Consider the following 23967-nt stretch of genomic DNA (forward strand, 5'->3'; position numbering starts at 1 on the left):
TTACCCACTGAATTCAATACAAGCTTGATGCCTCAACATACAAAAGATAATTTACAAAACTGTACAGTTCTAAGCCGATGTGTGAATATGGCTGAGTAATGCTCTGTGAGCTAAATCATACCAGCACAAAGCTTCCTGATTGTTTGCTTTAACCCCTTAAGGACCAAGCCCATTTTAACCTCAAGGACCAGGCCAATTTTATTTTTGCGTTTTCGTTTTTTCCTCCTCGCCTTCTAAAATCCGTAACTCTTTTATATTTCCATCTACAGACCCATATAAGGGCTTTGTAATGAAACCTTTGATTTTACCATAAAATGTACGGCGAACCCCCAAAAATATATTTTTTTTAGGGAGGAAATTTTAATGAAAACCACAATTTTGCACATTTTGGAGGGTTTCATTTTCACACTGTACACTTTACGATAGAAATGATGTGTTCTTTATTCTGAGGGTCAATACGATTAAAATGATACCCACAGCTAGATACTTTTATATTTTTGTACCACTTAAAAAAAAATCAAAAACTTTTTGTACAAAATCAGTAATCTAAAATGGCCCTATTTTGACCACCTATAACTTTCATTTTTTCCGTATATAGGGCAGTATGAGGGCTCATTTTTTGCGCCGTCGTCTGTACTTTTTATTGATACCACATTTTTGAGGAATAAAATGTGACTAAAAAAAAAAAGCAGCATTTTTGGACTTTATTTTTTACGTTTACGCCGTTAACTGGACGGGATCATTAACATTATATTTTGATCGGACATTTACGCACGCGACGATACCAAATATGTTTATTAAAAAAATGTACGCTTTTTGGGGGTAAAATGGGAAAAACTGACAATTTTCAGTTTTTATTGGGGGAGGGGATTTTTTACTTTTTATTTTTACATTTTTATCTCCCCATAGGGGACTATCTATAGCAATCATTTGATTGCTAATACTGTTCAGTGCTATGCATAGGACATAGCACTGATCAGAGCAGGAGACGCCGGGAGACAGACGGAGGCAGATGAGGGGACCTCCGTCCGCCATTATAGATGATCGGATTGCCGCGGCAGCGCTGCGGGTGATCCGATCATCTATTTTAACATGCGCATTGCCGCATGTTAAAATACTGTACTGATCACGTCATCTGAGGGGTTAATGGCAGACATCCGCGCTATCGCGGATGTCGGCCATTACTGGCGGGTCCGAACCTGCCGTGTATGACAAGCACCGCTCCGATGCTTGCGGTCATACACAGAACATAAATGTACGTCCTGGTGCGCAAAGTACCGCCAAGCCAAGACGTACATTTACGCCCGTGGTCGTTAAGGGGTTAAAAGATCATGACTATGTTCACACACAGTATTTTGAGATGTTTTTGAGGCACAATTTTAAAGGTCAAAAAACTGCTGATAAAATGGATCAGGAGCAGCATCCAACTGAAAAAAACACAACAACAAACAAACTGTTAAAATATGTGGAATCATGGCAGCAACACAGTGGACTGCCTACTAGATACTATTGTATTCATGTCTCACCTAGAGCAGAAGTGTCATCTGTGGATATCTTTATCTAAAATAATGTCTGTCAAATAATGCAACGTGTGCATTATCATTGTAATTTTTCCAGTTTAGTTTCACTAAACACAAGAAATGGGAAAAGAACCAGTTCTTGGAACGCAAAGTGCTCAAAAAACAGCTGTCTATCGGTGTGAATACAGCCTCTGAATGTAAACAACTGTGTACACAGTCACTGACAGCTAAATATATCTTGGCGATAGAGAGGAACTAAAACAAAAGTATAAAAGAAGTTTGTAGAGCTTGTCATTTCTACAATGATCATGCCCTTCCAATTGCTCAGACAACCCCATCTAGGGCTGGGTGTACATGCCAGCTATGTGTCGGCATACTATCAATATGTAGTTGGGCACACAATGGAATCAGTAGGTTACTCTGTTTAGCCATTGAAATCAATGGGATCCCCTACTTCTGTTAAAGGGAATCTGTCATTAGTATCACCCACACTAAAGCTGGGTTCACACCACGTTTTTGCAATACAGTTTGCATATCTGTTTTTTGATAAAAAATAAAATAAAAAAAACGGATTCCTCAAAACCAGACTAAACTATCAAAATGTGTGTACAAATTTTAATCTATACACGGTTGAAAACCATATACGGTTTGAAAAATTATGCCCGGATGCATCCGTTTTTTTAAGAGAAAATACGTATAATTTTTTAACTTTTCACTCCATTCTGAATAAAGTTTCACTTGTTTGATTGAAATTCCAAGAAAAAAAAAAAAACTGTGCAAAGTCAAAAACCATATGGAACGGTTCCCATTGACTCCCATGTTAAAAAAAAAAAGTATACGTTTCAAAACAGTTTTTCACCCGGACCAAAAATCGTGGTAGGCTATGGTTTTGGGTAAGGGAAAAAAAACAAAACCGTACAGGATGCAAATGGACACAAGCGGATGCATGGTTTGGCATATGGTTTTCAAAAGAGAGTTAATGCATATGGTTTTCAATACGGTTCCGAATGATTTTCAAATTGAAAACGTATACGGAAACTGTACTGAAAAAAAACGTGGTGTGAACCCAGCCTGACCTGGTGTACAGGCTTGCAGTGCAGGCGACACTGATGACAATGATACTTACCAGTCCTGGCACCATGCCAGGTTTACTGAAATCCTGGTTCTTCAGTAAGAACAACAGGTGTTCCCAAGCTCCCCGGGCATTATGAAGTCCGGCCAGGAACTTCCTATTAACGCATTCTCCCTTGAGCCTCTGCAGAGTGGAGCTTCATTCTGCAGCAAAGGAAGCATTACTATGAAGTTGCCGTCTGGACATCACTGTGCACAGTCATTAGCGTGTACCAAAGAATCGGCATAATGGAGACCAGTAAGTATCATTGTCACAGGTTAGTGTGGGTGATACTGGTGACAGATACTTTTTAACAGTATACATCAGCATCCTGTTTTCCGTGGGATGCCGATTTGAATGACTAATGGGAACACTAATGTAGTGTTAGCCTACCCTAAAGTATCCACTTGCCAGTTTCTTGAAAAACTTACACTGCAGTTTTGGAGCCAACGGCAGAAGTGGATCCATGAGGGAGGGGAAGTATGTTGTTTTTTTTTATACTTCTCGTTTCTTTTGAATACACTTTTGGCTTTGGCTCAAAAACTGCTGCGGAATGTTGCAAGAAAGACTCGATAGTTGAAGCACAGAGCTGGGTTGACATCACGTTTTCTCCCATACGGGAGCTGAAACCTTGTCTTTCTGGTTGACCACAGCTTTAGGTCCAGGGAAAAAGCGCATACAGCGCAAAAATGATCCGACCGGACCGAACATTTCACTCCGGCCGGCTCATTGAAATGAATTACATACGGGAGAGCGAGATTTCACCTCCCCCTGCTGTATGTGCTCCCGTATGGGAGAAAACATGATGTGAACCCAGCCTAAGGCTGGAGTCACACACAATTTGAGCCAATGAGAGTAGTGGATCCAGCAAGTAAGGTAGAAGTCCTTCTGATATATTTCACATTGAGTTCACCTCTGGCTGAAAACAATGGCCACAAAAACTCAACTACAAAAGGCCAATAATGAAACCACCAGCCTGGGGGGAAAACAAAAACATTGTCACTTTTTTTTTCTGTGCAGTTCTGTTGGTGTACCACTTGATGACTACATTGCATGGTGCCCACTGACATACAAGGCTTTGCAAAGTAAGGGCTCCCTCTATAAACCCAAAATGACTTTGAATACTGTAAAACTGTCCTGGCCGTGGGGATCCCAGCACTGGGCCATTAGTGGTGAAGGGTGTTCTAGTCAATAGAAAGCAGACAGTCTGACATCCTAGCTATCAATAAATGACACCATTGTGTAGTCTAGAGCCTGATGACTGCCCTATTGCTGAGGTAAATGAACTGTAATTCCCAGACTAAGGAAGTGCTATCTATGCCATTCCCAATACCTCAGCTCCAAAAGGTGGGGCTCCTATATAACCCTATGGCATAGCTGATCCTCTGTAACTTCATGCCAGCCTAGTATACAAGTTGATCACAGGAAGTTGACAGCACAGAGGCCAGTGTGAGTAGGAGCGCCTTCCTAATAGAGTTCTACACAGTGTGAGCTCATCCAGAGGATGCTGCCCATTACTCATTGTATCTGCCCACAGACCACCCTCTGCCAGGGAACACTCACCTCACACTCCTGGAGGAGCTATGTCGCCCAGGGGCTATTTCCATGGAGAGGTGGGAGTCAGACCTTTAGGGGTTAACAACAGAACCTGGAGACTTTCACTGCATCCCATTGAGCTTGTGCCACTGTCTTGGGAGTCCCTGTCCAGGGGCAGAAAAGACTGTTCACCTCACACTGCTCCCCACATGCCTTGTCCTCCACGTCTGCTTCCCTGGACCGTCTCCTTCCAGTAGTCCCTTCCACTGACTTTTCTTCACGAAATTCTTCTTTCTTCTTGTCTTTCTGCACAGCGTAAGGAAGCTCCGCTCACTCACTGCTCCCCTCTCCCTCCTTGCCTTACTTCCTCCCCGTGACGTCACGCCTGTAACTTTACTCCAGCCCTCCCCTTACAGACGTCCCAAACCTCCACTCCTCCACTATCATAGAGACGACAAGACGAACGCCTATTTTACCATAGAGAACATAGCCAAGAGCGACGATCCTCCGAGTAAACGAGAGGAAATGTAGAGTGGCCCAGAATAATTCCGTCTCTGTGGCAAAACTGAGCATGCGCATTTAGCTCAGTTTGACTGTTTGGCGGGAGAGTCAAGGAAATGGCAGAATCTGGGTGAGTACAGGTATTTATGTTGAAGCGCCATTACCAACAATGCTTCGTACGTATGAAAAGGCGTTTAGGTAGATAAGCCAAGAAACAAGTGCAAAAAACATTAACGTTTAAAATGGTATGAAAGTAAAAACCAGCTGCTTTCTTATAGCTTCACTCCTGTCATCAGGTTGTGTGTGGTATTACCACTTGGCTCCATTCACACCAATGGGACTAACCAGGCATTGTTTTTGGAGCAAAGCAGCTCTTTTTCTCTATTTCTGCATAACTCCTTTAACCCCTCATCAAATAAACTTTTGATATATTTTAGATTAATGAATGTTGAATAACTTTCCAATAGCATGTTAATGAAAAATATGCTTCTTTCTATTGTATTTTTCCCGATCAGTCCTGTCAGCAAGCATTTCTCTCATGCTGGAGTCCTAAACACTGAGCTGCCAGTCTGCTTTGTTCACAGCCAAACAGGCTGTGAACAAAGCAGGCTGGCAGCTCTGTGTGTTCTCCTTTGTGAACAAAGCAGACTGGCAGCTCGTAGTGTTTAGGACTCCAGCATGAGTCTGAAATGCTAGCTGCCAGGACTGGTAGGGAGACCCCTAGTGGTCATTTCTTCAAAGTGGAAAATTAAATAGAAAGAAGCATATTTTTTAATAACATGCCATTGTGAAGTTATTGTTCATACATTAATCTATAATATATCAAAAGTTTTTTGGATGAGAGGTACCCTTTAAGGACCCAGCCAATTTTCAGTGTAGGACCCGGCCATTTTTTTGCACATCTGACCACTGTCACTTTAAGCATTAAAGGAAAACTCACATGTTTTGTCCTGCACTATCCACGGGTACCTGTGGATAGTGCGGGAGACGCTGAACATTTTGAGTCCTACCTTGCCCGGATCCGCTGTGCCGTTCGCCGTTATAGCTCTTTTTCGGTGTATTCAAATTAGCTGCTAACTGGCACGGGCGGGGTTACTGCCTTCAACTGGCACTGTGATATAACCGTCGCCTGGCTAATGAATATTCATATATTGCTTTACTATCTATGGATCGACCGATTATCGGTATGGACGATATTATCGGCCGATAATCACGATTTTGGGCATTATCGGTATCGGCAATTACCTTGCCGATAATGCCCGCAGCACCGCGACCGCCCCCCCCCCCAACCCGCCGCACCCCCCAACGGCTCGGCACCATTGCCTCCCCCATAACTACCTGTTCACGGGGCCCATGCTACTTCTTGCTCCTTCTGCGTTACGCTGTGCGCAATGACGAGTGACGTGCGCGACGTGACGTCACCGTCAGTGTGCACAGTGACAGCTCAGGAGGACGCCACCGGAGCCTGATGTGGAGTGGACCCCGGGAACAGGTAATTATAAAACCGGGGATGGGTGAGGCAATGGGGGCGGTGCGGGGGGTCGGTCGCATTGTGGCGGGGCGGTACGGCGCGGCGGTGGGGGGAGCGGTGGTGGTGATAGGTCTTAGGACCCCCGGACGGGCAGGGGGAGAGAAGCGGGTGGCGGCGGCCTATGGCACCGCAAAAGCCACTGCAGTGCATTGATTTAAAGTGCCCGCTTTAAATCAATGATCTGCAGCGGTGTCGCGGGGGGATAAATAGCCGATAACTTATACCGAAATATCGGTATAAGTTAACGGCTATTGTCCCTAACCTCCACTGATTATCGGTATCGGCCCTAAAAAAACGATATCGGTCGATCCCTATTACTATCTCCGTCTCATCTCGGCCGAGTCCCGGATGATACTACGCATGTGCGGGATTTCTCACTGCAGTTTCATGCCTACCATTTATTTGCGAACACAGAGCTTCAATAGAAATGTAGTTTGCTGGCACTGCTATCCCTCAATTTTGATTCCCTTGAATAGTCCATGTGTCCAATCTAGCTAGCAGTGTAACTTCATGTGGTGGTGCTCGTGTACTATAAAGATATTCAGATGTATACAAATCCACTTGATAAAGAAGAAAGTACAAGCAACTCACCACGTTGCTGTAACTTCGTGTTTATTGCTGGGGCATGCAGGCAAAGCGGCTCCACGCCGCATCGGGATATCGAACGCTAGTGCGTTTACCGATGACAGCTGTTTCCTTCCGTTCAGGAACTTCAACGATCTGTCACATTTAAAGGGGTATTCCAGGCAAAAACTTTATATATATATATATAAAATCAACTGGCTCCGGAAAATTAAACAGATTTGTAAATTACTTCTATTAAAAAATCTTAATCCTTCCAATAGTTATTAGCTTCTGAAGTTTTCTGTCTAACTGCTCAATGATGATGTTATGTCCCGGGAGCTGTGCATGATGGGAGAATATCCCCATAGGAACTGCACAGCTCCCGGAACGTGACATCATCATTGAGCAGTTAGACAGAAAACAACAACTCAACTTCAGAAAGCTAATAACTATTGGAAGGATTAAGATTTTTTTAATAGAAGTAATTTACAAATCTGTTTAACTTTCCGGAGCCAGTTGATATTTAAAAAAAAAATTTGGCCTGGAATGCCCCTATGGTGCCAGAACAGCAAAAAGAAAACAACAACGACATGGCATAATATTTTGGAAACTACACCCCTCAAGGAATGTAACAAGAGGTCCAGTGAGCCTTAACACCCCACAGGTGTTTGACGACTTTTCGTTAAATTGGGATGTGTAAATGATTTATTTATTAATTTTTTCACAAAAATGCTAGTTTTCCCCCAAATTTTAAATTTTTTACAAGAGGTAATAGGAGAAAATGCCGCCCAAAATTTGTAACCCCATCTCTTGAGTATGGAAAAACCCCATGTGTGGACGTAAAATGCTCTGCGGGCGCACTAAAAATCTCAGAAGAGAAGGAGTCACATTTGGCTTTTGGAAAGAAAATTTAGCTGAAATGGTTTTTTGGAGAGCATGTCGCATTTAGGAAGCCCCTGTGGTGCCAGAACAGCAAAAAATACCCATATGGCATACTATTTTAGAATCTACACCCCTTAACCCCTTAAGGACTCATGACGTTCTCATACGTCTTCATTTCAGAGTCCTTAAGGACTCATGACGTATGAGAACGTCATGAGCTTTCCCGGCCCCCCGCAGCCAGCTGGAGCGGAGCCGATGCCTGCTGAAATCGTTCAGCAGGCATCGCGCCATATCGCCCAGGGGGGTCAGGATGAACCCCCATGTCGTCGATGGCTGCAGATCGCTGTACAATTCAGTCCAGCGATCTGCGGCGGATTCCGGGTCAATCGGGTCTCCAGAGACCCGGAATTACTGGCTGATCGAGATGGCCCCGAACAGCCATAGCCAGCGGGGGTGAGGTGGCACTGGTGCCACCTCACGATCACCTGATTCGTCGGCCGGTTTACAGGCCGACCAATCAGGACACCTGCTGCGGGTGTCACTCCCGCAACCCGCTCCGCCCCTCTTCCGGAGGACGTGAGCGGGTGCGGGAAGTTGACCCCGGCAGCTGGGGACCCCGATCCCCGGCGTCCCTGTTGGGATCGGGGCCCTAGGAGCGGCGGCGACGACGAGGGACTGACCTGTGTGCGGCGGCGTGGAGCAGCAGTTGGAGGTGATTGACAGCCTCCTGCTGTTGCTTAGCAACAGATCCCAGCATGCAAAAAGGGCATGCTGGGAGCTGTAGTTATGCAACAGCAGGAGGCAGACCACCACAACTCTCAGCATTCCCTAATGGGCATGCTGGGCCTTATAGTTTTGCAACAGCTGGAGGCACATTTTTTCTATGGAAAAGTTACCAAACTCGGTATTTCACAACCAGTGTGCCTCCAGCTGTTGCAAAACTACAACTCCCAGCGTGCACTGATAGACCGTACATGCTGGGAGTTGTAGTTTTGCAACTGCTGGATGTTTCCCCCCCCCCAATGTGAATGTACAGGGTACACTCACATGGGCGGAGGTTTACAGTAAGTATCCGGTTGAAAGTTTGAGCTGAGGCAAATTTTCTGCCGCAGCTCAAACTGCCAGCGAGAAACTACTGTGAACCCCCGCCCGTGTGACTGTATCGTAAAAACACTACACTACACTAACACACAATAAAAAGTAAAAAACACTACATATACACATACCCCTACACAGCCCCCCTCCCCAATAAAAATGAAAAACGTCTGGTACGCCACTGTTTCCAAAACGGAACCTCCAGCTGTTGCAAAACAACTACTCCCAGTATTACCAGACAGCCACTGACTGTCCAGGCATGTTGGGAGTTTTACAACAGCTGGAGGCACCCTGTTTGGGAATCGCTGGCGTAAAATATGTCCACCCCTATGCAAGTCCCTAATTTAGGCCTCAAATGGGCATGGCGTTCTCACTTTGGAGCCCTGTCGTATTTCAAGGCAACAGAATAGGGTCACAAATTTTGTTAAAAATTTTGGGGGGTATTTTCTGCTATTACCCTTTTTAAAAATGTAAAATTTTTGGGAAACCAAGCATTTTAGGTAAATAATTTTTTTTTTTTTTTTTTACATATGCAAAAGTCGTGAATCACCTGTGGGGTATTAAGGTTCACTTTACCCCTTGTTATGTTCCCCGAGGGGTCTAGTTTCCAAAATGGTATGCCATGTGTTTTTTTTTTTTTTTTTTTCTGTTCTGGCACCATAGGGGCTTCCTAAAGGTGACATGCCCCCCAAAAACCGTTGTCGCTCCTTCCCTTCCGCTCCTTACATTTTTCATTTTCACAGACCACTGTTCCAAAAATCTGTCAGACACCTATGGGGTGTAAATGCTCACTGCACCCCTTAATACATTACATGAGGGGTGTAGTTTCCAAAATGGGGTCACATGTGGGGGGGTCCATTGTTCTGGCACTATGGGGGCTTTGTAAATACACGTGGCCTTCAATTCCGGTCAAATTTTCTCTTCAAAAGCCCAATGGTGCTCCTTCTCTTCTGTGCATTGTAGTTTGCCAGCAGAGCACTTTATATCCACATATGGGGTATGTTCTTACTCTTTGGGGGGCTTTTTTCCTATTTTCCCTTGTGAAAAACTTTTATTTTCATTTTCCCATCCAACTTTAACCCCTTCATGACCCAGGGTTTTTCCGTTTTTGCACTTTCGGTTTTTCCTCCTTACCTTTAAAAAACCATAACTCTTTCAATTTTGCACCTTAAAATCCATGTGATGGCTTATTTTTTTAACATTAGTCATTTTGCCGAAAAATCTACAGCGAAACGGTAAAAAAATCATTGTGAGACAAAATTGAAGAAAAAACACCATTTTGTAACTTTTGGGGGCTTCCGTTTCTACGCAGTACATTTTTCGGTAAAAAATACACCTTATCTTTATTCTGTAGGTCCATACGTTTAAAATTATATCCTACTTATATAGGTTTGATTTTGTCGTACTTCTGGAAAAAATCATAACTACCTGCTGGAAAATTTATACGTTTAAAATTCTCATCTTCTAACCCCTATAACTTTTTTATTTTACTGCGTATGGGGCAGTATGAGGGCTCATTTTTTGCGTTTCGTGATCTGAAGTTTTTAGCGGTACCATTTTTGTAATCAGACTTTTTGATCGCTTTTTATTCATTTTTCATGATATAAAAAGTGACCAAAAATACACTATTTTGGAATTTTTGGCATGTACGCCATTGACCATGTGGTTTAACCCCTTAAGGACTCAGCCCATTTGGACCTGAAGGACTCAGACAATTTTATTTTTACGTTTTTGTTTTTTCCTCCTCCCCTTAAAAATCATAACCCTCTTATATTTTCATCCACAGACTAGTATGAGGGCTTGTTTTTTGCCCGACCAGTTGTCCGTTGTAATGCCATCACTCACTTTACCATAAAATGTATGGCGCAACCAAAAAAATACTATTTGTGTGGGGAAATTAAAAAGAACCGCAATTTTGCAAATTTTGGAAGGTTTTGTTTTCACGACGTACAATTTATGGTAAAAATGACATGTTTTTTTTTCTCTGGGTCAATACGATTAAAATGATACCCATGATTATACACTTTTCTATTACTGTTGCGCTTAAAAAAAAAAAAAAAAAATGCAAACTTTTTAACCAAATTAGTACATTTACAATCCCCCTATTTTGAAGACCTATAACTTTTTCATTTTTCTGTATAAGCAGTGGTATGAGGGCTCATTTTTTGCGCTGTGATCTGTACTTTTTATTAATACCATATTTGCTTATACAAAACTTTGATTACATTTTTTATTTTTTGGGGGAATAAATGTTATAAAAAAGCAGCTATTTTGGACTTTTTTTTTTTTTACGTTCACGCCGTTCACCGTACGGGATCATTTACATTTTATTTTAAGAGTTTGGATATTTACGCACGTGGTGATACCAAATATTTATATAAAATAATTTTTTACACTTTTTGGGGGTAAAATAGCGAAAATGGGACAATTTAAGTTTTTATTGGGGAGGGTGTTTTTCAAATTTTTTTTACTTTTACTTTTATTTTTACACTTTAATAGTCCCCATAGGGGACTATTTAAAGCAATCACTCGATTGTTAATCCTGTTCAGTGCTATTTATAGGACATAGCACTGATCAGGGTTATCGGTCATCTTCTGCTCTGGTCTGCGGGAAGACAGATCAGAGGAGAAGACTCCCGGAAGGCAGCGGAGGCAGGTGAGGGGACCTCTGTCTGCCGTGCAGGATGATCGGATCACCGCGGCAGCGCTGCGGGCGATCCGATCATCCTGTTAAGTGACCGCGATGCTGCAGATTCCGTGATCGGTATTGATCACGGCATCTGAGCGGTTAATGGCGGGATCGCGGGTGTCCGCCATTACCGGCGGGTCCCTGGCTGCGATCCACAGCCGGGACCTGCCGCGCATGATGCTGGCATCGCTCCAATGCCCGTGGTTATGCTTAGGATGTAAATGTACGTCCTGGTGCGTTAAGTACCACGTCACCAGGACGTACATTTATGTCCTGCGTCGTTAAGGGGTTAATTAACTATATATTTTTATAAATCGGACATTTCCGCACGCGGCGATACCACATTTGTTTATTTTTATTTACACTGGTTTTATTTTTAAATGGGAAAAGGGGGGTGATTCAAACTTTTATTAGGAAAGGGGTTAAATGATCTTCACTTTTTTTTCCCACTTTTTTTTTTTTTTTTGCAGTGTTATAGCTCCCATAGGGGGCTATAACACTGCACACACTGATCTCTTACATTGATCACTGGTTTCTAATAGGAAACCAGTGATCAATGATTCTGCCGCTTGACTGCTCATGCCTGGATCTCAGGCACTGAGCAGTCATTCGGTGATCGGACAGCGAGGAGGCAGGTAGGGATCCTCCGGCTGTCCTGTAAGCTGTTCGGGATGCCGCGATTTCGCCGCGGCGATCTCGAACAGCTCCCTGAGCTAACCGGCATTAGTTTACTTTCACTTTAGAAGCGGCGTTCAACTTTGAACGCCGCGTCTAAAGGGTTAATCGCGCGCGGCACCGTGATCACTGCCGCACACTATTAGCCACGGGTCCTGACCATTGCTAGGTGCCGGGCCCGACCCGCTATGACGCGGGGCCACGTGTTATAGAATGGGAGCTGACCCATGACGTACATGTATGTCATGGGTCGGGAAGGGGTTAATGAAAATTCTTTAAACACCTGTGGGGTGTTAAGGCTCACTATACCCCTTGTTACATTCCGTGAGGGGTGTAGTTTCAAAAATGGGGTCATATCTGGGTATTTATTGTTTTGCGTTTATGTCAGAACCGCTGTAAAATCAGCCACCCCTGTGCAAATCACCAATTTAGACCTCAAATGTACATGGCACGCTCTCACTTCTGAGCCATGTTGTGCGCCTGCAGATCACTTTACTCCCACATGTGGGGTATTTCCGTACTCAGGAGAAATTGCGTTACAAATTTTGGGGGTCTTTTTTTCCTTTTACCGCTTGTGAAAATAAAAAGTTTGGGGCAACACCATGTTAGTGTAATTTTTTTTTTTTTTTTTTTACACTAACAGGCTGGTGTAGGCCCCAACTATTCCTTTTCATAAGGGGTAAAAGGAGAAAAAGCCCCCCCACCCCGCACCCCCCTAAAAAAAATAAAAAAAAAATAAAAAATTGTAGTGCAATTTTTCTCGAGTACGGAAATACCCGATATGTGACCCTAAACGGTTTCCTTGAAATACGACAGTGCTCCAAAGTGAGAGAGCGCCATGCGCATTTGAGGACTAATTTAGGGATTGCATAGGGGTGGACATAGGGGTATTCTACGCCAGTGATTCCCAAACAGGGTGCCTCCAGCTGTTGCTAAACTCCCATCATGCCTCGACAGTCAGTGGCTGTCCTGAAATGCTGGGAGTTGTTGTTTTGCAACAGCTGGAGGCTCAGTTTTGGAAACACTGCCGTATAATACGTTTTTCATTTTTATTGGGGGGGGGGACAGTGTAAGGGGTGTATATGTAGTATTTTACCCTTTATTATGTGTTAGTGTTTTTAGGGTATATTCACACTGGCAGAGGTTTACAGCGAGTTTCCCGCTAGGAGTTTGCGCTGCGGCAGAAAATTTGCTGCAGCTCAAACTTGGAGCAGGAAACTTACTGTAAACCTGCCCGTATGAATGTACCCTGTACATTCACATGGGGTGGGCAAACCTCCAGCTGTTTCAAAACTAGAACTCCCAGCATGTACTGACAGACCGTGCTTGCAGGGAGTTGTACTTTTGCAACAGCTGGAGGCACACTGGTTGGAACACCTTCAGTTAGGTTCTGTTACCTAACTCAGTATTTTCCAACCAGTGTGCCTCCAGCTGTTGCAAAACTACAACTCCCAGCATGTACTGATCGCCGACGGGCATGCTGGGAGTTGTAGTTATACAACAGCTGGAGGTACGCAACTACAACTCCCAGCATGGCGAGACAGCTGTTTGCTGTTCGTGCATGCTGGGAGTTGTAGTTTTGCAAGATTTAGGGGGCCATGGTTTAGAAACCACCGTATGGTGATCTCCAAACTGTGGCCCTCCAGATGTTGCAAATCCCAGCATGCCCAAATAGCAAACTGATGTGTGGGCATGCTGGGAGTTGTAGTTTTGCAACATCTGGAGGGCTACAGTTTGGAGTACACCAAATAGTGGTCTCCAAACTGTAGCCCTCCAGATGTTGCTAGGTAACCCACCGGCTTCCGTAGTCTGCACCAGGGAGCCAGCCACACGTCACTGCCGCCGATGGTAAGTGACCCTCCGGCGTTGGTCACAGGACAATTCCCCAGTTCTGCCCAGACTTCTGTGAGTGGGCAGAATGGGGGAACCGAACTTTAACCCGCCCCCTGCTCTCCTATTGGTCGGTCGCTTCTGACTGACCAATAGCAGGGATAGGAGGGGTGGCACCCCTGCCACCCCACTCCTATGCCTTCAGGGGGATCGTGGGTGTCATGGACACCCCTGATCCCCCTTATCTTCCGGGTCACCGGAGACCCGTATGACCCGGAATCACTGCAGATCGTTGGTTTGAATTGACTTACCCACCTTGGCGATGTGCCGGGATGCCTGCTGAATGATTTCAGCAGGCATCCTGGTCCGGTCCCCGACTGGCTAGCGGCGGGGACCGAAATTCCCACGGACGTACCCGTACGCCCTCAGTCCTTAACTCCTTGGGGATGGAGGGCGTACCTATACGCCCATAGCCAACTCCCATTCTACAATGCGGGGCCACGACGTGGCCCTGCATCATAGCGGGTCAGGTCCGGCCTCTTACAGCAGCCGGGACCCGTGGCTAATAGTGTGCGGTACTGATCTCAGTGCCGCGCGCTATTAACCCTTTAGACGCGGCGTTCAAAGTGGATTGCCGCGTCTGAAGCAAAAATAAACTAATGCCGGTTAGCTCAGGGAGCTGTTTGAGATCGCCACGTCAAAATCGCGGCATCCCGAACAGCTTACAGGACAGCCGTAGGGTCCCTACCTGCCTCCATGCTGTACGATCACTGAATGACTGCCCAGTGCCTGAGATCCAGGCATGAGCAGTCAAGCGGCAGAATGATTGATTGATCACTGGTTTCCTATGAGAAATCAGTGATCAATGTAAAAGATCAGTGTGTGCAGTGTAATAGCCTTCCCTAATAATAAAAGTTTGAATCACCCCCCTTTTCCCAATATAAAAATAAACATATGTGGTATCGCTGTGTGCAGAAATGTCCGAATTATAAAAATATATCGTTAATTAAACCGCACGGTCAATGGTGTACGCGCAAAAAAAATTCTAAAGTCCAAAATAGCGTATTTTTGGTCACACTTTATATCATGAAAAAATAAATAAAAAGTGATCAAAAGGTCAGATCAATACATAAATGGTACCGCTAAAAACTTCAGATCACCTCATACCAACCCATACGCAGAAAAATTAAAATTGTCATCTTCTGACCCCTATAACTTTTTTAACATTTTCCTGCATGTAGTTATTTTTTCCAGTACGACAAAATCAAACCTATATAAGTAGGGTATCATTTTAATCTTATGGACCTACACAATAAAGATAAGGTATCACCGATAAATGTACTGCGTAGAAACGGAAGCCCTTAAAAGTTACAAAATTGCATTTTTTCTTCAATTTTGTCGCACAATTAATTTTGTTTCCGTTTCGCCTTAGATTTTTGGGAGTAAAATGACTGTTGTCATTACAAAGTAGAATTGGTGGCACAAAAAATAAGCCCTCGTATGGATTTTTAGCTGCAAAATTGAAAGGGTTATGATTTTTAAAAGATAAGGAGGAAAAAACAAAAGTGCAAAAACTGGAAAACCCTCCGTCCCCAAGGTGTTAAGGACTCTAAAACGGGGGCATACCGGTATGCCCTCTGTCATTAAGCGATTAAAGGTGCTTGCCTATAAAGGACATTCATCAGAAGTTTAGAAATGTTCCAACTATTAAAATATAATATTAACGACACTGCACGGTTAATTACAAAAATGTTGGGGAAAAAAGCAAAGTCCAAATGTGCTGATTTTTGGTCACTTCATGTACCACAAAAAATGTAAATGATCCAAAAAGATCCATCAAAACAAAAAAAAATGTACAGATAAAAACTAAAGATCACGGCACAAACAATGAGCACTCATGCATAGGTCAGAAGAGGAAATTTTTAAGCATATTCCTTTTCTTACAAAATTTTTTATTATAGTACCGTAGTAAAACACAACTTATATAAACTTATCACTGTAGTCATATGGATCTACAGAATAAGGAGGACATGTCATTTTTACCAAAAAAAATGCACTGTGTAAACATGAAAAAATTAAAATGCAAATGCCTTAAATTTAGCCTTACAAATAATTTTTACTTGGTCGCTCTTCATTTGGGTATATGCTATTGCCACTAGGAGGCGCTGACACTAGGAAAAAGTCAGCTCCTCCCTGGCATAATATAACCTCCCACTGGAAGTGAGGTAATCAGTTTTAGCTAATGTCAGTAGGAGCTTCCCAGACCTGGTCTTTTTTTAAATTTTATTATTTTCTAGTAAGGGCTGTTTAGCTTTTTTCCTCCCTTTTTTGTTTCTCATTTTCAGGTGGGGGTTCAGGAGCATGGCGCTATGTGTTCCCCCATATGCGACAAAGGGACACAGACATAGAGCATGTACTGTTAACCCATTCTCGCCAGCGCCTGGAGGTTGTACCCTGGGTCTGGGTCCCCCACTGCCCCTATCCCCGCTATCTTAGCCTGGTATGATGCAGCGTGGCCATAAGCTGGCTAAAGCCGTCTAGGTGAGTATATGAAGATAGTCCGGGTGAGTATGTACACCCCCCCCCCCCTCTTCTGGCAGGACTGTGGCTGGACCTGAGTGGTTAATATTCTCCCTGGGTATCTAGGGCTGTCGCTTTGTGGAGTTGCGCTTGTGGTTTGATTATATGCAGGTCCTCAACGGGGCACTTAAGAGGCCCTGATCCCGGTCTTACAGGGGGTCTGGATTCCTACCAGTAATTTCACCTGTCTATAGGTTGCGAGTTACGGTGGCCATTTTGTCTCAGGGCAGCCCCCAGCTTTTGTGGCAGCTCCCTGTACTTTCTGCGGCCACAGACCTTTCCCTCCTTGGTCACAACTCTTAGCTCCTCTGGCACTGTGCTGGCTGGCGGGAGCCATAATGGCGACAGGTAGCCCCGCCCCTCTTCTTCCCGAGCTCAACGTGGGAATCATGGTGGATTAACTGAGGGGGGGGGGGGGAGACTCTCTCCCTGCTTTGTCGGCACAGCCTTCAGAGCGCCCGATGGGAAGCTTGGTGCCTTTCTGCTCTCCTCTACCCCTCTCCTCCCCACAGTGAGCCCTCCAGGCTTGGCGCTGCAGGGGTCATAGTGCTACCTGGGATGTCAGGCTGTATTCCTCCTCTGACTCCCTGGTTCAGGGCCATGGTTACCTCCAGCCTGGCAGGAGCCCTTCCAGCCAGGTGTTACAGTAACCCCGCTGACTCGGATCGGCAGGCGCTCCTACAGTATGCTGCTCATGTAAGGCAGCTGAGCATCCGCACCCAACTCTTCCAGCATCGGCTGCTTCCGCAGAAGAAGCCCACATGTCTTCTATTTCCCCATGAGCAGCTGGGGTTGGCTGCTCTCCCTTCCACTGCTGGCTGGCCGAGGTCTTGGAGCTCCTTTAGAGCGGGACCTGGGGATTTTGGTGGACCCATACCAGTAAGCCAGTCAGTGGTCTGTGTGGTTCCCTCTGCCGCCTGTCATTTCTCTCATGGCTGATGTATCTGCGGCTGGCATTCCGGCACCCCAATGCTAGTGCCAGGTGTCAGAAGTAGTAACCAATTATTTATTATGGACCCATACCAGTAAGCCAGACAGTGGTCTGCGTGGTTTCCTCCACCGCCTGTCCTCTATCTCATGGCTGAGGTATCTGCGGCTGGAGTTTCGGTACCCGAAGACGGCCTGGCGTGTCCTATTGACCCTATGCGTGGCGACAGGGATACAATCCACGGCTCCTTAGTATCCCCGGATCTCCAAGTGGGGCGGGGATTCTGTCTATGGCTCCTAGGCCTCCCTGTCCTCCCACATGCGTCAGAGGTACACAGTTCTCGCCTATCTGCCTTTTGCCCCCTTTTCGCCAGCACTCGGAGGAGTACTCGCTAAGCCAGACTGTTGTCTGCCGCCACAGTCTGCCTCCCATCTCTGGGCTGCCGCGTGCATGGCTAGGGTTTCCCGTATCTCTCTGCTGGTGGGAGGAATCGGGCCATGGGTCCCTGCCAGTACACAGGACTGATGCCAGTCAGGCAGACATTCCTCTGCATGGTCTCCTAGAGTTTGAAGGAGTGACCCTGTGCATTAAAGAATCCTATTCCAGCCAACGTGGTGGTTGTCGGCATAGTTTACTATTATGTCGGATCACCCACTGTACATTACCTGCACCGTGGCGCAAGTTCAGATAACCCACTGCCATGCTGTGGTTCCGAGTGAGTGACCCCCTGTTGCTCCATGGCCCTTATACAATGCACCACATAGTGGTTCACAGGGTTCGCTACTTTCCCAGGTCCCTCTCCACATGCCTGCCCTCTCACGGCTGAGGGCTGGTAACCCACTTTCAGTGTGGGGTTCTTAATGCAGGACTCGCTGTGTCCACGGTCCCTATGCCTATTAGCCAGACGCTCCCGCGGCTGAAGTCTGGTGGTTCACTTTCACATGTGCAGTTCCAGACGAATGACCTTCTGTGTTCATTGGTCCTTTATACCCAAACTTACCTCTTCCCCCCCCCCCCCTTCCTTAAACCCTCCTCCCTTCCCTTTCCTCTTTTCCCTTGCAATTATTCTATTTAATCTAAGTACTTTTACTTTAATCATTCTTTGATTCGACCAATTATAATGGAAACACAAGCATAAAGAAAATTAGGGTTTACAGAGTAATAGATATAAAGAAAAAGAACTATAGAATTGTATGTACTAACAAAATAACAATTCTCCTAATTAAGAATTAGCATCAGGGCATTTCTATAGAGATTATACATGTGAAATTAATGAGATTAATATATCAGCTAAGAGTTTAGAGCCAAGCCAATACCTTGTACCCACAGTGAGTATACAATAATAGAAGTCCCATACTTGGGATATTCTGAGTGTCTGCGCATCTTGGTATGCACAGGTAACATCGGGACTAAACAAACAGCGCGCGCAGACGCAAATGCGCACACGGGATGTGTGCGAAGAGGCAGAGAGTATAGGCAAAGTCCCTGCGCAGCCGAGATTACCTACGACATCATATGTGGTGTCATGTGCGCAAACAAAAGACTGGATTGGCTGGACACTCCGACATTATTCACATGTGACCAGTGTATGAAGGAAGGAGGGCACTGATTGAAATAAGTATATGACAATCTAAATGAATGGTCCTTTCACAGGAATGGAGGAGGAACCGATTACCCTATTGAACAGGAACAGATCGAGTTTCCTGTCAGTGACGTTACAAACGAAGTCTAGAAGTATGGCAGACACGGCATCCATGCTCAGATTCCCGCCACCTCTTGATAAAGCTACTTAGTAGCGAAACATGTCGAGGGGGGCAAAGTAGGAAATTTTAACTAGGAATAGTACTATAGCTCAGTGAAACAGGGTGTGACCTGCAGGCACATTCAGTTATACATGTGAGCAAGCTAGCGTACATCAACATCGTCTTCTGTGAATATACACAATAAGGGCATACAGCACTATTGGTTTTTATACTGTGTAGAAAATAATAAAGCTTATGAGATTTTTTTAATAAAATAAGTATATGGGAAATTAGGGTGTTTATTTGCTTTCCTTATGGGGAATCTATTGGAATAAATTATACCTGTAAGCTGGACACTATCTGCTTGTGTCCTTTATCACTTTCGTCTGTGACCACAGTGCTGGTGTGTTGCACCATGGAGAGATGGGGTGTGGCATTTTCTGAGGGTTCTATGGTCCTTCGCAGCAACAACACCACTCTTTCCCTTTCTGGAGATGTAGCGTTGGTCTGCTAAGGGCATCGTTGTGACACACCGTTGAGTGCTGAGCCTGTTTTCCATACTAACGCACATTTAGATTCTACGGTTCCTTTAGTGCCTGCACTCTTGGTGCCCCATTACTATCATAAGGTACCAATGTCGGTGTCACTACTTATGCTTTGGATGCTCTGCACAGGTAGAGCCTACCTCCCCTCCTTTTTGGTGGGATGTACCTTGGGCCTGTAGCCTCTGTTCTGTAGCCCCCCCCCCCCATGCCTCCTCGGTTCCTGCGCAGGGTGGCTCAGGCGCCTGCTCTGTTGCCTTCGACAATGACCAGGATGGCTCATTTGACGGGGGTGTTCTTCCTAATGCTTCTTCTTTGCATTCGTAGTCATGTCTTGTACCCTTGTCAAGCTCCAGTGTCCAGGTTTCAGATCCCTTTGGCTCCTCCGTGCCTTTTTTTTTTTTTTTTGCAAGGTTCCTGGGGGCTATGACCACCCAGTATCTTGACAGTTGCCGTAGGGCGGCATTTCCCAGAACCTACATTACCTGGCACACTTTCGCATTCCCCTTCCACAGGTGGTTTGGGGATCAGGGAGTTTGACACGGTCAATGCCTGAGCTTCATCTCCACCACCCCTTGTTTTTCCCTCCACCAGGGGAACTGTTTTGCTGAGCTCTTCTGCCCAGATGGTGCCATCTCTCTCTTCCCCCTACATGGGTGGGGTACCTGGCTGGGCCCCTGTGTTTTTTTTTTTTCTTCTCACTGCGAACAATCAGAAGAGCTCTTCGTCGGCTATGCTTGTGGGCTTGCTGCAAACGATTGCAGCCTGGCTCCCCTCCTGTTTTCTTGGTTGTCTCTACTGCTCATGCAGCTGAGGCACACTCCTCCTGTGAGAGGGGTTTATGCATTTATGTTTGGCTAATCGACAGCAGATCTAGACACCGTCTGTTGTTCAGGTCCTGCCATTGCTCTCCTCCTTCCTTGGCGTGCTCTTCCTTGAAAGGTGTGTTCCTCCTTCCCATCCCCGGATCCTGGGAGCCCCAGCTGGTTTCCTTTTTGCTTCTCCCTCCGTTCCCGCCCTGACGGGATGTTGCTTCTGAGCACTCTAGGGTCCGAGACTGGTTAGTCTCCTTGTACTGGACACTTTCCTAGACTGTTGTGGCGTGCCTTCTTTTCTAGGTCGGCCCTCCTGCTTCTTCGGGGGCCTTGGTGATTGTTGCAGTCTCGGGCATGTGTAGTGGTCCTTTCCGGACTTCTCCGCAATCCCATTTGTGGGCGGTCTTTCTGTGCTGCCTTTCTTGTCTCGACATAGCGTTATGTCTCCCGGAGTATTTCGCAGATGTTGGGGATGCTCTCCCTACAGATGTAGAACCTCCAGACTATTTTTTTACTTTCAGTCTCCTTCGGGGTCCGTGTACTCCGGGGGATGGAGGGCAATCTGGTCTGCCGGTTTTTCATCAGTCGGGCCAATTTCTGCTTACGTGTGGATGTGGATTCCTTCCCGCTGTTTAGGCACTGTGTTATCCTCTGTCTGCTTTCCCCCTGGGTGTTCGGGCTGTGCTCTGGGACAGTGGTTTTTGGAGCCTACAGTTGTTTGGTTCAGGTCTTTGATCTTCTGCACAGTGCCTCTCTGGAGACTGGTTTCGTCTCTCTTCCTCTTTTTCAACAGTTTCTGGTCTTCACCTTGACTGTGCTTGTCTTCGATTTAGCCGCCCGCAGCTCTCCCTGGCGTTTTCTCGCCTTGATCTCTGGTTTCGGTTGCTGCTCCGTATGGGGTCCTCTTGTCGTTCCCTTTTTTGTTTGCCAGCCAGGCTCTCCGTCTGTCTTATTCTGCGCTTCTTGGAGTTGTTTTGCTACCTCCTTCTACGTTTGTTACGGCCCTTCGGGTCTCCTAAGTGCCCATTTCTGGTCTCTCAATGTGGCCTGGTTTAGAGTCTCTCCTAGGACGGTCCCTTCCTGGCATCCTAGTCCATCTGCATGGACGGTGGGCACTGCCGGACCCTCAGTTCCAGGCCTCTGTTGTCTTTTGGCCTAGGGTCTCCTTTGTGAGCCTTATGGCAGACTGGCGTTCAGTCTCTGGACTGACCCCCTTCCTCTGGTGGTTGTTCTTTCCCACCCCAGGGACTGCTTTGGTACGTCCCATCAGAATCAGTGTCCCCCAATGAAGAGCAACCTAAAAGAGGAGATTTTTTTTTTGTACTCCCCGTAAAATCTCTTTCTCGTAGCCTTCATTTGGGGACACAGCACCCACCTATTTCTTCATTTCTTTTCCAGATCATCTTTTCCGGCTCTGGTGTTTTTTTTTATTAGGGATTCCTTTCCAGGGTCCTTCGGACAGATCTCTTGGCTTCTCCTACTGCTTTGTGGCAAAACTGATTACCTCACTTCCAGTGGGCAGGTATATCCTGCCAGGGAGGAGCTGACTTTTTTTCCTAGTTTCAGCGCCTCCTAGTGGCAAGAGCATATACCCATCAGAGTGCAAACAATCTCCTTTTTCCAGTTTAACTGTACATTTATAGTAAAATGAAAGGTGTTATCAGGAAGTAGGTTAGTCCCGCAAAATAAAAAACAAGCCCTCACAATAAAAAGAAGCAATGCACAATACCTTTTTGTACGTGTACTTGGCCTTGTACTACCAAAAATGAAATAAAACGAATATTTCCCTGTCAATCTGCACTCCATGTAATAGGAATGTAAAAACAGAGTTTAAGCACGTTAACAAAAAACTAAAATTTTGAATAGTCATAAATATTCAGACCCTCTGCTATGATACTCGAAATGTAGCTCTGGGGAGGCTCCCATTTCTCTTAATCAAGGTGTAGAAACATCTCAAAGATGAAGTCACCTGTAGTAAATTCAGCTGATTGGACATGATTTGAAAATACTCCCCCTTGATATCACAGCTGACCTAACAGCTAACCAATCCATGAGGTGGAGAGAACTACCAGGACACTTAAAGGGGTACTCCGGCGCTTAGACATCTTATCCCCTACCCAAAGGATAGGGGATAAGATGCCTGATCGCAGGGGTCCCGCCTCTGGGGACCCCCGTCATCTTGCACGCATCACCCCAGTTAAAATCAGTCCCCGGAGCATGCTGGGTGCTGTGTGCAAGATCACGGGGGTCCCCAGCGGCGGGACCCCCCCGATCAGGCATCTTATCCCCTATCCCTTGGGTAGGGGATAAGATGTCTAAGCGCCGGAGTACCCCTTTAAAGGAAATCTGTCATCAGTTTCACCTGCACTAACCTCCGGTTCTTCTATCTTCTTCGGTATCTTCTGTTCAAGGGCCGACAAGGAGCATGGGCGGAGCTTCGTGACATCATGAAAAGTTGACCAGTTGCTCATAGCAACCAATCCGATTGCTGCTTTCTTTTTTTAACTCCTTTAAGGACCAGGCCCATTTTGGCCTTAAGGACCAGACCAATTTTATTTTTGCATTTTCGTTTTTTCCTCCTCGCCTTCTAAAAATCATAACTCTCTTATATTAAGATCCACAGACCCATATGAGGGCTTGTTTTTTGCGTCACCATTTGTACGTTGTAATTACTTGACTTATTTTACCATAAAATGTACGGCGCAACCAAACAAATATTATTTATGTGGGAAAATTGAAAAGAAAAATGCAATTTAGCAAATTTTGGAAGGTTTTGTTTTCACGCTGTACACTTTCAGGTATAAATGACATGTGTTCTTTATTCTGTGGGTCAATACGATTAAAATGATACCCATGTTATGTGAATTTCTATAATTGTACCGCTTAAAAAAAAAAAATGTCAAACCATTTTAACAAAATTAGTATGTTTGAAATTGCCCTATTTTGACCACTCACCTATAACTTTCTAATTTTTCTGTATATGGGGTGATATGAGGGCTCATTTTTTGCGCCATGATCTGTAGTTTTTATCAGTACCACTTTTGCTTAGGTTTTACTTTTTATGAATTTTTTATTCATTTTTTTGGGGAATAAAATGTGACAAAAAAGCAGCAATTTTGGATTTTTTACATTTTTTTACGATTAAGCCGTTAACCGTACGGTATAATTAACAATATATTTTAATAGTTCAGACTTTTACGCATGCGATGATACCAAATATGTGTATTAATTATTTTTGGGGGGTAAAATCGGAAAAACGGACGTTTTACTTTTTTATTGGGAGAGGGTACTTTTCAAATTATTTTTTACTTTTTTATTTTACATTTTTTTTTTTCTTTTTTTTTTTTTTAACACTTTTTATGTCCCCATAGGGGACATGTATAGGACATAGCACTTCTCAGTGTTATCGGTGATCTTCTGCTCTGG

The 23967-nt window shown here is 45.1% G+C and overlaps 2 protein-coding genes across 14 annotated transcripts in view; one reads left to right on the forward strand and one right to left on the reverse strand.

Annotated features, from left to right (window-relative positions):
• The window catches only part of MYO9B (myosin IXB), a 195539-nt gene extending 187194 nt beyond the window's left edge, over window positions 1–8345 (reverse strand). For 9 of the 11 annotated variants that reach the window (XM_056518143.1, XM_056518145.1, XM_056518140.1 and 6 more), the window contains exon 1: window positions 4195–4333. The gene's annotated coding sequence lies outside the window, so the exon portion shown is untranslated. Of the gene's footprint in view, window positions 1–4194; window positions 4334–4643; window positions 4744–8325 lie in introns of those variants that run through there. The other 2 variants (XM_056518137.1, XM_056518135.1) reach the window with 2 other exon arrangements.
• HAUS8 (HAUS augmin like complex subunit 8) overlaps window positions 4651–23967 on the forward strand; it is a 53812-nt gene continuing 34495 nt past the window's right edge. The window contains exon 1 of one of the 3 annotated variants that reach the window (XM_056518148.1): window positions 4651–4798. In XM_056518148.1, coding sequence (XP_056374123.1) covers window positions 4785–4798 — 14 coding nt within the window. In that variant the 5' untranslated portion in view covers window positions 4651–4784. Of the gene's footprint in view, window positions 4799–4829; window positions 4867–23967 lie in introns of those variants that run through there. The other 2 variants (XM_056518146.1, XM_056518147.1) reach the window with 2 other exon arrangements.

The sequence above is a fragment of the Hyla sarda genome, chromosome 1, assembly GCF_029499605.1.
Source record: "Hyla sarda isolate aHylSar1 chromosome 1, aHylSar1.hap1, whole genome shotgun sequence".
Lineage (NCBI taxonomy): Eukaryota > Metazoa > Chordata > Amphibia > Anura > Hylidae > Hyla > Hyla sarda.